A 15,323-nucleotide genomic window follows, 5' to 3' on the forward strand; every position below is an offset into this window, starting at 1 on the left:
CCCATTCTGGTATCGCTGGCTCTATAGCTCAGACCTGGTGGCTGGGGGAGATCAGGGAAATGACTGTAGGTCTCAGGGCACAAACCAAGAGTAGGAACTGACAGCAGCATGGATTAGCAAGAGCATGACATAGTGAGAAAAACTGAGATCTGCTGGTCTGAATCTATCAATCAAATGTCCATGTGGAGAGGTAAGAGATTTTGCACTGAAGGTTTGAGGGGGAATAGGTTGAAGGGCCTGCTTACCCTTAATGTATCTTTGAAGGACAGAGAAGTTCCAGGGAAGATGCAAGTGATGTGCCAATGCCTGAAGAGTAAATGTGGAGTCTTTGGGAATTACAGACTGGTTAGCTTGATGACAATCCTAGGCAAAAATCAAGGATTGGATGATCAGAATATGGAAAATCCTACCCAAATTTAAGAATTTCTTTGAGTTAGGAATATCCCTTAGCAGTTCCTTCTTTAGTTTTGCTGTTGTTTACCACTATTTTCCAAGGAAGATTAATTTAAAACATCCATAACAGGTTAATGTCTTGCTGTACTACCAGACACATATGAAATACAATTAATCTTCAACACAAGAATAAAGTGCAAACCTCATGCAAACCCAGACCTCAAACTCTGCCAGAGCTCATTGGAACTCAAGCACAATGCAAAATAATCATGTCCTTTTGAAATCTATAACAAACTATTTTTAAACAGGCTAATTGTGGTTAACCAGACTCATTTCCCTATTCATAAGCACTTATCCAGGATACACTATAACTTCTCAGACTTCTTTTGGGTAACAAATACAGTCAAGCATGGTTAACCAAACAGTCAGACACCTTTGGGACATAGATGGAGCAGCTGAAGACATTGCCATACCCAATTCCCCCAGCCAAATAGAGACTGCTTTCCCTAGAGCTCAGCTGGCATAACAAGCTGCCTGAGCTAATCTACTGCCAAGCAAAATAGGCAGGTTAGTTAAAATTACCTTACCAGTGCCTTGAGCCAACAGTCTGACAGTGCCTTAACACGAAGATCATTCACACAGTCTGGTTTGCCAGCTCTCTGGAGATGACAGTAAGCAGCAGCTTGGGGGAAATCTAGATCCAATCGCTCAGGGCTTTGTCCAGCTGTGTTTTGAAAATCTTCAAGAGTGGATATCTTCAAAAAGCATAAGGCGACATTTCTTCCTGGATGGTTAGGATCCTTACAAAATGCCTGTTCTCCTTTGGAAAGAACATTTCCCCTTTGCTGGGCTCCCAGGAATAACATCCTGCATATCCCTGTACTGATCTGTAGCCTCTAGTGTGTTCTGCTAGCTTGCATAACAATCCCATTCCTGTTAGATGCATGCGTGAGGGCATTCCCCAGGGGACACCCAGATAGGGGAACACAACATCATCAGCCACTCAGGTTTTGCAGTTCCCACTTGATGCACACATTGATTCTGGGTCAAAAGTTTTTCTTGCAGCTGATAATAGCAAGTCAAGAAACCTTGTAACTATTTCAGTTTTGATTGCATAGCTAGGTGATGGTGGACAGTACACGTCACCTAGTCATACTCTTCCAACTTTAATACAGTCATAATAGCTAGCTATTTAGGTGGTTTCACCTCTCAAGAATGCTCTGGAATTGCCAGACAGAGGCTTTAGTGAATGACAAAATACTGTGGCCCTAATTCTCCACTAATTTACCCCTTCGTATAATTCAAGAGAAAAACTGCCAGAGGTGTAAAGATAGGCTAAGCAAGCAGAGAATCTGATGCTATAGCGTTGTTATTAGAACCACTGAGCCACCCGCAGGGAGCCAAAGTTCACAGAAAGCCAAGTTTGTGATTATCCCAAGGCATTTCAGTCAGAGTACTCATATCAGGGTTGCTCCTGGCTTTGTTGCTATGTTGCATGGAAGCATTACTTTGGAGGCCTGAGTCAGCAGGCAACGCAGACAGGCCCCGCAGCCAAAAAACTTCTTAAGCACTTGCTGTTTTCTCCATCAGGGCAGTAATTGCTCACTGCAAAACTGTTTACTCCGCAGCCTAGAGAGAGAGCAGTCTGAGAAATTACCAAGTGTTGTAACACCTTAGTCATCCCACAGCTCAGCTATTCTCATTTCTGCTCGTCCTTGCTTCCTTCTCCCCTGCCATTCTCCCTGCCTACCTACCATCATTCATTTGCTCTTCTTGATATTTTTTCTCCCATCCTTCCCTTCTACTCTCTTCCCCCAACCCACTTCTTCTCCTCCCTTCCCCCTGCCTTGCATTTTTGGCAGAGTTTTGGACTCTGAGTTCAGTTTTACCCTTCCCTGGAGAAATGCCTTAATGCCTTGGCTCTAATGAGTAGTTTGCTAACTGTGAGCTCTTTCTGCTTAGTCTGTGTGGAGATGTGCATGCCAGTAATTGGGAGCTCCATTTTTTGTCTGCTTTTCTTTTATCCCCCCTCCTTCTTTTCCCCAGTCTCATTTAGCCGTATGATGGCTGAGAGCAAGAGCAAAGAGTCAGACAGCTTGGTAAGACCTTTCATATTAGATGACTGCTGTTCAGGCACTCAAGAGAACAAGCTCAACAGCTCAGGGAGCACGGACTGCCACAGGAATGAGCCTCCTGAGTACATATGTTTCCCCTGTGGGGATATTTTCCCATTTATTTTGCAAGCAGATTAAGCTGCCCATGGATTGCATATGTTCTGCAGTGTGGACACTGTTCTGGGCCACCATCTGCAGATTGCATGTGTCAGCTGAGCCCTGCTTTCCCAGAGCTTTGGTTGACTGAAGCCAGTCCATTCACCAACAACTTTCCAATGTTCCCAGCTCTGACCAATTCCCCTCTACCTCATAAACACAGGATTTCTCTGAGTTTTAAAGGCCCTTGGGTGCCCTAACTTGATCTGTTCTGTTCAACCACTTCCTGTAAACAGATATTTATGGTAATTTTAGAGGCCACCAGGGCCCCTTCTCTATTCAAAGTGAACCTTTGCTCCTAAGTGTCTAGACTTTGACCTCCCCTCTCCCCAGCTTTCATGCTCATACTCTGCTGTCCTTCCCATTCCTGTATTTGCCTCTGAAGTGCCTGGTCCAACCCCTGCTGTTTCATACTGTTGAGGACTTTTTTTGCTGCCTTCACAGCTGCTAAGCACCCTATTTGTCAGATATGAGAAGACACCTTGTGAATTAGCTCTTGCAAGCTGCAAGGACGCAGCAGTCACAAGCTCCAGTGCGCTGAAGCTCCCCATAAAACATTGGCTGAGAATGCAGGATGGATCTTGGCTGCAGTTGGCAGATGGTGACAGACTTCTAAAGTTATTTTAGTGCCTGAAAAAGCTGAACACTAAGCTTCCTGCTGAAAGGATCACCGACGTTTCTAAAACTGCAGCTCGCACATCACCAAAGCATGGAATTAGCCACATCGCAGAGGTACCTGCATTTCTCTTGGATAGCATTTTAAAAGTCATCTAGTGACTGCTGTCCTGTAACAAAGGGCATCCTCCTGCCTACTCTTTTGGGATCTACCAGGGTCTAGTGCTTGGTGGAATTGCACATGCACCATCCAGATGGTTGGCTACTGTAGCAGTGCCAGCAGCTTGCTGCAAAACCTAGCTAGTCATTGCTCTTTGCCATGTCAGCCAAGTCCCTAATTCATGGTCTAGTCCAGAAGCCACCTGCAAGAGCTTTATTACAGGTCCATTCCCAACAGCTGTACATGACAACGATCTATTTCTTTAGTGAGCAGACTAGACTCTCTGTCTTGAAAGCACAATTGTTCCTTGTGTCATTCACGAACGAACTGCTGGCCCTGCCACAGTAGCCAGCCCTCCCAAGCTGTAAGTTAAGAACAAGACTTAAAACCTGGCATTAATAGAATGCATAGTTATAAACATTATAATCGACTTATTAGCTAAGCTGATTGACAATGGTCAGTTAGGTCTCTGAGGGCCCTGACACATTTGGATCTGTAAGTTGCACCAGGATGTCAATGACGTTGATCTCAGGACAGAGTCACCTCCCTTGTTCTAGTGATTCCACATCTTAGGGCTAAAGTGCTCAGTCTGCTCTTGATATTGCCTATCTGAGCTTCTCGCAGGCTCAGTGGTCTGTGTCTCATTCTCTTTAGGAACTGATAAGGTGTCTGTTGTCCTTCCACAGAGTCTGTCCATCACAGCTGATCACTTCTTATCACCATGGATTAACACCTCATGTTCAAGAAGTGGAGGCAATTCCCAAGACTATGAATCACACCGATTTTTTTTTTTTTTTTTGCCTTATCCATTTTTTGGCAGTTTGGCAAGCCTCTAGTATCTCTGACATCAGTTTCTAACAGTTTGGGCCATTCCTGGTTTTAGCTTTCTACTCAGCAAAGCATCAGAGGGTGACAAGCCATGCTGACAATCTGCAATTTAAGAGAGCTAAATATGGATCAGAGTCTGACTAGGCATTCTTTAGCTATTTTTATACCATTTCCCACCCATATTTTGTATTGGGAATAACAGTGATTAGCAGTTCACATCCAAACCCCAAATTTGCTTACAACTGCGTGAACTCACGGCCGCAGATTGGCATTAGTTTATCAGACCTCACTGCATCAGTAATATCATGTCAAAGAAAATTAGATTTGACAGCTGCTTACATTGCAACAGCATACATCAAGCATATCTTATGTTGGTTAGAATAGTAGTGCAGGACAAGTACATAGAGTTTTTCCAGATAACACAGATAAACATATGCTTACTTTTCCCCATAGAACAATTATTCTTTTGCCAGGGGAAATGTCTCCTGTTCTTTTATACTTTTCAATGGCATGTTTTCTTTTTTTTTTTTCCTGCAGTACATTAGGGCTCAACAACCTCACATCTTTAAAGAAAATTCCACCTTGTAAAGAGATCTTAACCTCAAACTGATACTGTGGACTCTCCTAGCCACTCTCAACTAGTAGCTTGAAGAGTATCCCTAGCAGTAACCCTAGCACTCACAGTTCATGCTTCATCTGAGAACTGCCAGGTTTTTGTTTTTACTTTGTTTTATTTTAAATCAGATTATCATATATGCTTTCTCGTTCCGAACTTTGCTCCACGGCTCTTTTGGTTAATGTTCTAAAATGTCTCTGAAACCACTGAATCTTTCCCAGATTTGTCTTTAATCTTCAAATCATACACTTGTAGCTAAAAAAGAAATGTGTGCATACTACAGAGTGAGAGGTTACCAGGTCCCTTTTGGCAATGCTAGTAGGGTTTTATGGTCAGTTTCAGCTAACACTGGCCTCCCATAAATAAAGATGTGAAATTTTACACTTGTGGACTGGGGCCAAAGTCGCCTTCTCTATTTGAACATGCTGACTCTCTGTTTTTGTTGGTGTGTTTGACATATAAGCCACTGGTCTCCAACTCTGACCACACTAGTATAGGAAAGCCATATTGATACCCTCCTTGGAGGCAACTGTGGACAACTTACGTTTGCATTTACTGTTATAGTCTCTTGAGTCTCCAGCCTCTTCCATTAACTCCTTCAACATTGCCAGCTGTTAAAAGTTTGCATTCCCTGTCTTCTGGAAGTCTCTGCCCACCTGTAATCTGTATTTGCTACTTCAAGTACCTGAGCTAGGTGCAAACCTTGCTATGCTCTACACTGGTCCAAGAAATTTATTTGTGATAGGCATACTGATGTTTTTCTAACCATCCAGAGATCTATCTTTGTGTCTTGCTGCTTTAACATCTCTCCACACTCTTTTTTACACTGCAAAGAAATCATGTCTGTAATTTTTTAGTTTTATTCCAGCAACACTAGCTCTTCCTAAGGTTGCCTGAGAACCTTGGTAATGATCTGCTGCTGCTTCTCCCTAGGTCAAGACGGTATGCATGTAGTACCTTCCATACCATTCAAAATTCACTGTCTTAGTGAAACACCTTGAATACCAAATATAGCCCAAATAGCCTGCAGAAACTGTAGCTCCCAAAGAGGGCGATGAATGTGCACAAACATGTGCTTTGTATTTTGAGGGGCTCTTGCCAGAATCCTGCTGGTGCATCTAGCATAGAAAATATCTGGCTGCAGCTATAGCCCTAATATTTTTTCCTTGCAGGTAATGGAAAACTTGTCTTTTTACATTTTTAGTCCTTTTGAGTATCCAAAGTTCATCAGATGTACTAACAATCTTGGTTCTGTCACTGCCAATACAATTGTCAGTGCTACTGGCCTATTCAAGAACTTCTCTAAGCCTCTGTTCTAGGGTAAAAGGAGTTTTCCTATCACAAAGAATATTATAACAGCTGGGTACTTTCAGCTCTATTCTTTATTGCTGAGAGCTTCCCTTTCTTCTTGAAGAAGTTCTCAAAGTCTTCCTCATTGTCTCGATCTCTGCTCCCTCTAATAAAAGCACCTTGCTGGGAAGACTGAGGGGTCAGTTCATCTTTATTCCAATAAGGGACCCTCTTCTTTCTACTAGCATGTATTCAGGACTTCCATTCTGTTACAAACATCAAAATCTAGCTTATACATATACCTTTCAGGGGAGGTACAACCACTACTCTTTTACCTTCATCTATGCACAGGTAATCTTTTACAGTTAGTGTCCAGTATAAAAGTACAAGTCTCATCAGGTGTTGGGTTACAGCAACACTCACCATCTTATGTTACAGCAACACCACTGATCCTTTGGAAAAGTCATCTGACATAAATACTGTTATCTCCTTTGTCCACACTGTGGATGCTCTGTTGAACTTTGCATTTTTTCCTCTTCCATCTGAAAAGGGCTATGACACTGTGCAGTCTGGTATGTTTTTTGTTTGATTCTGGCTGAACTCTGCAGTCCTTCCTGCTTCTGTTCATTTTTTCCCCAATGCAGCTGAAATCTATGTCATGTTGCGTATGCAAGCGTTGTCTATCTATCATAGTTTCCATTCTATGTGGGCAGGAGAAGAGAGAGACTTCCACTGTATCGTGTTTTTTAAATTCTTTGACAAGGAGAACTAAGCATCTTCCTGTAACTGCTCTCTAAGATTTCTTTACTAGATTTTCACCATGACCTGGCCTCTTCTCAGTCATTCAAACCACTGTCTCCCCAAAAGAGGAAAGTTATAAACTCTTCCAGAATTTCTTCTGTACTATCTGATTATAAACAACTGTCTAATACAGATCATTCTCACACAAATGTTTCAAAATATATAATTTTATAATTTTGTAGTTTTTTTCCTAAATTTAGTGAAAACTATGAAATTCATTAAGTGCTGCAAAACAAACCAAAGATAAAAGCAAGGCTACTTCCCTCATGTCTTCCGTTTGACTGACATCCATGGTTCAAAATGTTGTTTGAACTCTTTCCATTTTACTTTGACGTAACCAAGAGTTTCAGTTCTTGTGGAATTTTTGTGTCCTGTTCTTCCACTCAGAGCTTGCTTGCTCTTCCCCTCCTTCCTCCCTTCCTGCCTTCCTCTCTTGTGCCAGAAATCAATGGTACTAATCCCAATCCCATTCCCACAGGCACACTGTTCACTGACTGAGCAGCATTTAGGCTGCTTTCTTATGCATCCACTTCCAAATGGCCATCCCTAATAGCAGCAAGTATCACACTCTGCTCCCACCACTATAGGCTGAACAAAGAACCAGCCTGGACCTCGTGCACAGTCCTCAGGAAGGGTTTGAGGATCTGCACACTACCATCTGTTTTTTTTTCTGGCTAACTACATTCCAGAAAACATCCAGGCGAAGTACAACAAACAATGCAGTCAGCCAAACCTTCTATTGTCAATGAACACCTCTGGTTTTTATTAACCCATTTGTTAACTATTTCTGTGGCTTCTGTGGCTCATCTGGAAAATTATTTGCTTTATCAGTTCACTTTCAGTAGCCTATGCTTGTTTACATAACTTGAGGATATTTCTGATCTCTGAATGGTTGACTGAACTTTTTATAGCTAGGAAGGACAGCAAAGCAATTTCAAGGTGGAGACAGAAATGCTTCTACAAAACACTTTGGAATTAATTTCGTGACATGTTTATCTTCCCTGGACTTCATAAGTTGTCTCTGGGGAGTTCCACGCTGAGCTAAGCATAGCCTTTTGTTCAGCCTTCATTGTACTTCCTTATCTCCTGTCACTTTTTGTAACTGAAATCTATTACAATCTTAATTACATTAGCCACTGCTAAGCACTTGTTTTTTTTCTTAATAATTTGGAAAATTAAATTTAGCTCTTAACATGGCAACTCAGCTACAGGATTACTAACTGTGATTCAGCAGCTTAGATACAAATTGTCACATAGCTATTGCTCATTCAGTCCGGCCATGAAGAATAATGAGAAGATTGTTTCTTTCAAATAGTAGAGTATTTGTAATCTGTTTGAACATTATAGCATATAATTTCTGATCTCAACCATATCAAAGCGGATCTGCTTCATGACTACATTAAGATTTAAAACTATTAAAGATAGCATTAAAACAACAACAACAAAAAGTCCAAAAAGCCAGGCGTAGTAGATTTTTTAAGCTGAAATTCATGACTTTTTTAACACTGTGAACATTTACTTGAAACGCCTGGAAATTATTCCTGTGTACAAACACATGTGAATTAGCAAAGACCCTAATGATATCCTAAACTGAACTGAGCTCCTGTTTTAAGATTTGCTCATAGGATTTGTCACTGCTCTGCTTATTTCTAATTGATTTTCAATCATTATCAGCTAGCAAAGAAATGGTTAAGACTTTCTGATCTCATTTATTCTCAGCCACCATTCACATTACATTGTCGCAGCCTTTCACACTCTTTTGTAGGTGAATGTTCATGTCTGAGCAGATCTGAGTAAAATTTTATGGTGCCTGAAACAGCTCAAAGCAACATTTGTGTCAAACAGAAAGGCTGACTCCTCTCTAATTCCTGTAAACTCAGGCATTAAATTCCATCTTTTGAACAGCAATAAAGACGGCTGAATTACATTTGATTGTCCCTCCCAGACTGTCCACCCTGTTGTAGGAACACTGGAGCATTCCTGCCTTATGTCCTTATGGCTGAGAGCATTCTCCAGTGGGCTGTATGCAGCATCTACAGTCTGCTCACAGATTCCTTTCCAACCTACTGGCGGATTTGGCTGCCAGCCAAATTTAACTTTGAGGCTATGCAAAGATGGCTGCTTTTAAAGTGCATCCTTTCCAGAATTTTATAAACAATGACTCCCCATTTCCTCAGTATTCCTGGAATATCTGAGGTGGATTATAGTCTCAGATTTGGTACAGATTTACAGCAAATGCAAGTAGCAACATGACAGATAGAACTATAGAACAATCACTAAAATATCACTCCTTCTCCTATATTCATAACTCTCTTAAATTTCTGTCCAGTGGACCAAAGCATGCCTATATTCAGTGCAATTTATACTGGACATTTTGTATTCTTGTATCTATTTTTGAATTAAAAAAGAGGAGGAAAGAGAAGCATTTCTTCCCTAAAGGGCTGGAGAGAATAACATGGAAACAAACCTTACAATTAAAAATGACATAAAAGTGGCTGTTAATGGGAATGATGTACTTTTCTAACTTTTAGGGAAATTACAAGATTATTTCTGTTTGAAAATTTACAGGCACTCAAATACATAGAATTAACAATATATTTCAAACTACAGCTATGAACTCTTATGAATGTGCACCTCTGTCCAGCTACACTTGAACACCAGCTACATTTGAGCAATTCTCTCACAGACAAGACATAAAATTGCTTCCCCATAGACATAATTCTACTCTGCAATATAATTATAATCATACCCTTTTAAAATCTATATAAAAATCATTAAGGATAGAAAGACAATGACACAAAACTGGAAAATGCTTATGCAATATTAATATAGATAGCATGATTATACACGCTAAGTTACCATCTTTATTTTCATGATTGCAAGCCCATATTCCCATAGAACCCCTGCCTCCTTCAGCTTGCAAGAAGGCCCCATCTCAAGATGAATCCAGGCTGAGCTGAGTGAAGCTTTCACATGCAGGATGTTCATCTCATTCATTGAAGCTGGCAGGTGTGAAGCGAGGAAAGCAGAGAAACACAAGACATCTGTTATCTATTATGGATTTTCATACAAGAAACAATGTAGGAATTCAAAAAGTAGAAAAAGTTTCATATAGAACCATAGTGGCCTCCACCCACGGGGCACCTACTGGACTGGGATTACTAGGCTCACAGCTTGGTCCTTCATCACTTGAACTAGTAGAAAGACTGGTAGCAGTAACTGGATGATAACTTCCCTGTGGACCTGTCACCAGTTACTTTCTCTGTCTGGATTTCTCTCCCCTAGCCATTCTACAGGGCTTTCATTCCCATCCCATTCCTGGGATAAATTCACAAGCTGACCAGTCACAGTGGTGACAACAAGAGGGAAAGAAAGCAGAAAGGCAGATCTCAAGAAAGGACGAGCAATAAAATTGGGACAATGGAGAACGTGATGAGAAACGTTCTGGAAACATTCTACTCACACAGGCTGGGAATAACTGCTTGCCTTTTAGGCAGTTAAAGAACTAGCTTAACACAAGCTGAGCTCTTAAATATACCTCTGCTATTTGCCACATTTGTGCCTTGCCTTGCTTTCAATTTTTGCATGGATTCACAGTGCTGGCAAGACCCTGCAGTGGTATTAAAACACAGCAGGGTGCAGACAACATTGGGACCATTGCCAGTATCAGCAGGAGCCTACCTAGATATTATCATAGTCTTGTTTCTTCTTCTCATTTTAAAGGATGATGGTACACCAACCATTAAGAACAGTCCTATTTTCTGAAACCTTGTATCTTAGCTTACTTTACCCCAGTTTTTAATAGTTATAAAAGAATATGTTACCAAAAAGCCCAAGATCATAGAATCTGCAAATCCTGCTGTGAGAGCTGAAAGTGTCTCAAGAGGTTATCTCACGCAGCTACCTAGCATGGAGTTTGGGGCTGAGGGCTGGGACTGGCATGGGTCGCCTCATGGAGGAATGTTGGAAAGAACACACACTTATTTCTTTTCTTCCACTATTTCTGGCTTTTCCTAGACTATAAAATTATGTCATTTAAAGAAAGAAAAATCACGAAGCACCAAAAAATGGATCCAAACTGACTTTGCAGTCACAAACAGGTCAACACAAGCCAACTGGCATCACCAATGTGCAGTTCCCCGTGGCTCTAATTAGCCACTTCTCTTTTCCAATTCTCTCAAGTGATCTAATAGCACTTCTGCAAAAGGCAATTCAGGGAATGGGGGAATGTCTTTCCCTGTTATTTATAAAACTTCAGCCCAAGCCTAATAGCTAATGAACCGCAATCCACACTGAGTACAGCAAGGGTGATTTCATCTTGATTTCATCTCAGCCTTCTTTCCCGCCTGTGCCTGCTGGTTGCCGGCAGTTTGTTTATACTACTTGTGCCTTTTCTTTCTGAAGTTGAAACTCTTTTTTAAATGTGTTAGGAGTACAGGAAACACAAAAGGAATTTCTCTGGCCTGCAAAAAGTGCTAAGCTTAACACAATGGTATCTAATATCAGTAATGCCAGTGTGACTGGCAGCTGGCCAGGGTCCATACCGACTTTAGTGCTAAACACAGCAACACATGCTGAGGCCTCTTTCTTTGGCGAAGTCTGAAGCCTTTTGCCTCACACCCAGCACACATTGCACTTGGCATGAATGACTGGGGAGACACTGTGAGGTCTGGATATAATGGGATCTCCATCTGCAAGTCTCTCCTTCTCCAGGGTGACCCCCTCCCCCTTCATCATTCTTCTTTTCTGCAGATTTAATTTTCTGTAAAATTCACACTTTCCATTTCAACAGCCAGGATATACAAACACGAGCTCAGCTTCCAACCTTGACCAAACCAGAAAAGGGATCTTCTGTTATTGTTGTCACTGCAGAGAAAAGCTTCTCAAAGAGGGAGGTGTCAGACCATGAGGCACAGGAATTACCGCCTAAGCACAACCACCTCTGACTCCCTCTCCTGGAGGCCGAGCTAGATGGACTCTGTGAGCATGGTGAGCTGGAGCAAACAAGGGAAGCAGTCAGCAGATAAGCACAATCCAGTTCAGTTTCAGAGAAGCTAGGAACTTCTTTTCAGTGGCTCCCTAGCTGAGGACAGACTGACAGACCAGCTCTGACCTTTGGACCAAGGCCACCACCATAAAATGCCCTTGAGGTCCCTGTTAAAGCATTTCCTGCTTCTAAAGGATGGGAGGAAAGGTCTTCCTCTGCCATCCTCTGGATGTTTTCCAGTCAATGGAACACTACACACTACATGCAGTGCAGCAACTGTGGAAAAAATACCACAAGTGTTTGGAAAGGAGCTAAATGCTCCTTCACTTTTGCCAGAACCAATGGAGAAAAGATGGACTGGAGCTGCAAAATGCACAACCCAATACTTTCAGATACAGGCGAACAAAAGACATCCCTCCACACAAGCAGTCATTTTTGGTTTTTGTCTGGATGACACTTTTCTGTAAGTAGACAAAACACTGCTCTTCCCAAGACTTCTGTGGGTCATGTACCAGGGATGGTTTAGAAATCTAAGCAACTGGTTTGAGGCAGATAGATAGACTTCATAGAACCACAGCTTCAAATCCCAGCAGAACCCATCAAGCAGTTTATCCTCGGACAGATAAAATGCATATCATGAGATCTTTTAGATGAGACCTCAGAGACTGAGCTCGTTGCTGGGCTTTGCGGAAAGTAAAGACCTCATGATGCTAGTGGTAAGAGCAGAAGTTTCCCTTAGTGATTCTGGTTAAGTTTTTTTCCAGACTCCCTTCTGTGCAGTTGTATGCTGTCCTGTGCAGAGGTTTTTTTACAGCTCTCCAGCCTACAGCATATTATGAATATATGCTGTGCTCTCTGCAATGGTCCTTTGAGATATATCCACTCCAGAAATGTACAACATATATATAATCAAATAAAATAGAGAAGGTGTTGGTTTAAGATTCAGAAACTTTAATAGAGAAGAGGGTTCCTGAAAAAAGAACTTTCACTTCAGATCAAAGCAACAAAGTTGGAAGAAGTTTTCCTGCTGAAAAATATAATTTGTCAAAAAAAGGCTCTCCCTATAAACAATCCTGGTATGCAGATATATTTTAAACATGTAACTTTCCAAATCTATTCACTCTGGCCATTTTTACCCTCTTTTTTTTTTTTCATTTCCAGTGAACTTTTGTTGTTATGCAGTTTTCAGGTATTAGATATTTAGGCTGTTGATTCCTCCTTCCTTCTTCCTTCCTAATTTTCTTCACTTTTCTCTCTTCCCTCCTCATCCTTTCTCCACCCAAAAGAATTTTTAACAATTCAGAAGCCTGAGAAAGTGAAGGACAAGCATTTTGATGTATTTTCTTTTTTATGTTAGAAGATGTGGAAAAGGTAATAAAAGTGAGAAAAACTGGTACTTTTTTTTCCTTCTGCCTTTGAGGAAAGTAAAATCATAAGAAAGATTTCTCCTGTGCTTTGTTGCATTTTTCATGTGTGTGTATTTCTTTTTTTCACATATTTTTCTCTCCTTTTTGCAGGGGGAAAGAACAAAGAAGCAAGGAGCAAAAGCTAAAATGAAATGTGTTTCTCTTTAGGAATCAAGTTTAAATGGAAATTTGAACATGAAGTGAAATAAAAATAATGATTTTATTTTGATTAAAAATTTTCTCCAGAAGATGCTGTATGAAAACTTTGAAAAATATTTTAAAGAGCTTTTCACTATAAAAAGTTGCTTTTTGAGTTAACTTGTCAAAGAACTACAGCATATACATAGGAGAAGCTGGCAATAGGCAGTCTCCAGGAGGCATTTCACCCATTCATCTACAGTAGGAACATATTTTATCAGGGCAATTACCACACATATAAATCTAATGTGAGTGACTATAAGTCACAGCATAGACATTAATTTATGCCAGTCAGTAATAAGCAACTGTTTAAAGCACAACAGGAATTTGCTTCAAATAAGAGAGACTGTCAGGAAGGAGTGATTTTATTCAAGGAGAGATGACAGATTTACCATCATCAAATGTTCTGAGTGCAAACAAGATGGCAAGATTGCAACTCCTCATGTTTAAGGGACCAAAATAAAGGCTCAGAGATCCTCTAAAGGTTGGAGTTGCAATATTATCAGTGGCACTTATTAAGATTGCCCTGAAAGAGAACAGATGGTTTTACACAACTGGACTTGCAGCAAAGCTCAGTGAAAGCTGAAAAAAAAAATTTTGACTAGAATTTGTTTAACTTTCCAAATTAATTCACTGTGGCCGTGCTTATACTGCTTCTTCATTCATTTCCCATGAACATCAGAGTGATCAAATTTTACCCACACAAATTCCTGCAGCAGGCACATTTTAAGTTTGCTTCCTCGCATACTCAGCAATGAGGTATTTTAAAGTTGCCCCCTAAGTTTACAGCCTGATATGGAGCAGGTCTTGGCTTGAGAAAAGTGAGGAAAGGCTTGCAAAGCCCTTTACCAGAGTCCTGGTGTTGCAGCTTTTGAGCTTAGAGGATCTTATGTTACCTCTTGAAACAAGGATCCACAATTATTTTTACGCTGTGTGACTGTGATCACAGAAAATTAAATGAAGCTCCACACTCAGCTGCTAAATTTCACATGAAACAATGTTTGCTAGGGAATGATGCTTTAGGTATGGCCTGGCTCACCCAGAAGAGAAAAAAAAAAAAAAAAAAATCCACAGGAAGCTAATCTGTCTTCTCTGCTTTTGCCAAGCTGCAGCAGCCTGTTCAAGCCCTCCTAAAGATAGTGGGGGCATGCTAATTTGTACAGCACACAGAGAAGTATATTATAAACCTTGAAATAGAGCATAGCTAATTAACAAAGCTTTCAACTGGGAAGCAATCCATACAGAGTACAATTTCTCAGGGGAAAAAATAAAGAATGAAATAATTTTGAATGAGGAATGCTTTGCAAGGAGACTGCAGTGTGTGAAGAAATGACCAAGAGATGGAGCAAGAAGCAGGGATAACTCACCAACTAAGCTCTCATTTGTAACTTTCTGAACAATATCTCACTGGCGTATTTGCACAATTTAACCTGGCCAGTCCTCAGGGCAAATAACCTTTCTATGCAATTCCTTTGCGTAGCAGGGCCTAGGAGGTTTTTCTGACATTCAAAAAATAGACAACAGACACCTTTGACTCATTCTAGAAAAACTGCAGAGCAAAGTTGTGCCAGCAGTTCTGCTGTTTTATCTGAGGGAGGGAGAAGAGAGGATGCTAACAGTTTCATTATAAGGTTTTCACCTGTCTCATGAACTGTGTAGTAAAAATGATGTACCAGCAAGTAACAGAGCAGACGTGCTGTAATTGCTCCTAGATCCTCAGGGAAATGACTGACAAAGTGCTTGTTGGCATTTCCTCACC

The 15,323-nt window shown here is 40.9% G+C and overlaps 1 protein-coding gene across 1 annotated transcript in view; it reads left to right on the plus strand.

Annotated features, from left to right (window-relative positions):
• Positions 1–2,456: 2,456 nt before the first annotated feature.
• LOC112963975 (ralBP1-associated Eps domain-containing protein 2-like) overlaps positions 2,457–15,323 on the plus strand; it is a 60,026-nt gene continuing 47,159 nt past the window's right edge. Inside the window, exon 1 of the mRNA XM_026061517.1 lies at positions 2,457–2,492. Within this exon, the coding sequence (XP_025917302.1) occupies positions 2,457–2,492 (36 nt within the window). The remainder of the gene's footprint in view (positions 2,493–15,323) is intronic.

Source organism: Apteryx rowi, unplaced genomic scaffold, assembly GCF_003343035.1.
Source record: "Apteryx rowi isolate R43461 unplaced genomic scaffold, aptRow1 scaffold_181, whole genome shotgun sequence".
In the NCBI taxonomy this organism is placed as follows: domain Eukaryota; kingdom Metazoa; phylum Chordata; class Aves; order Apterygiformes; family Apterygidae; genus Apteryx; species Apteryx rowi.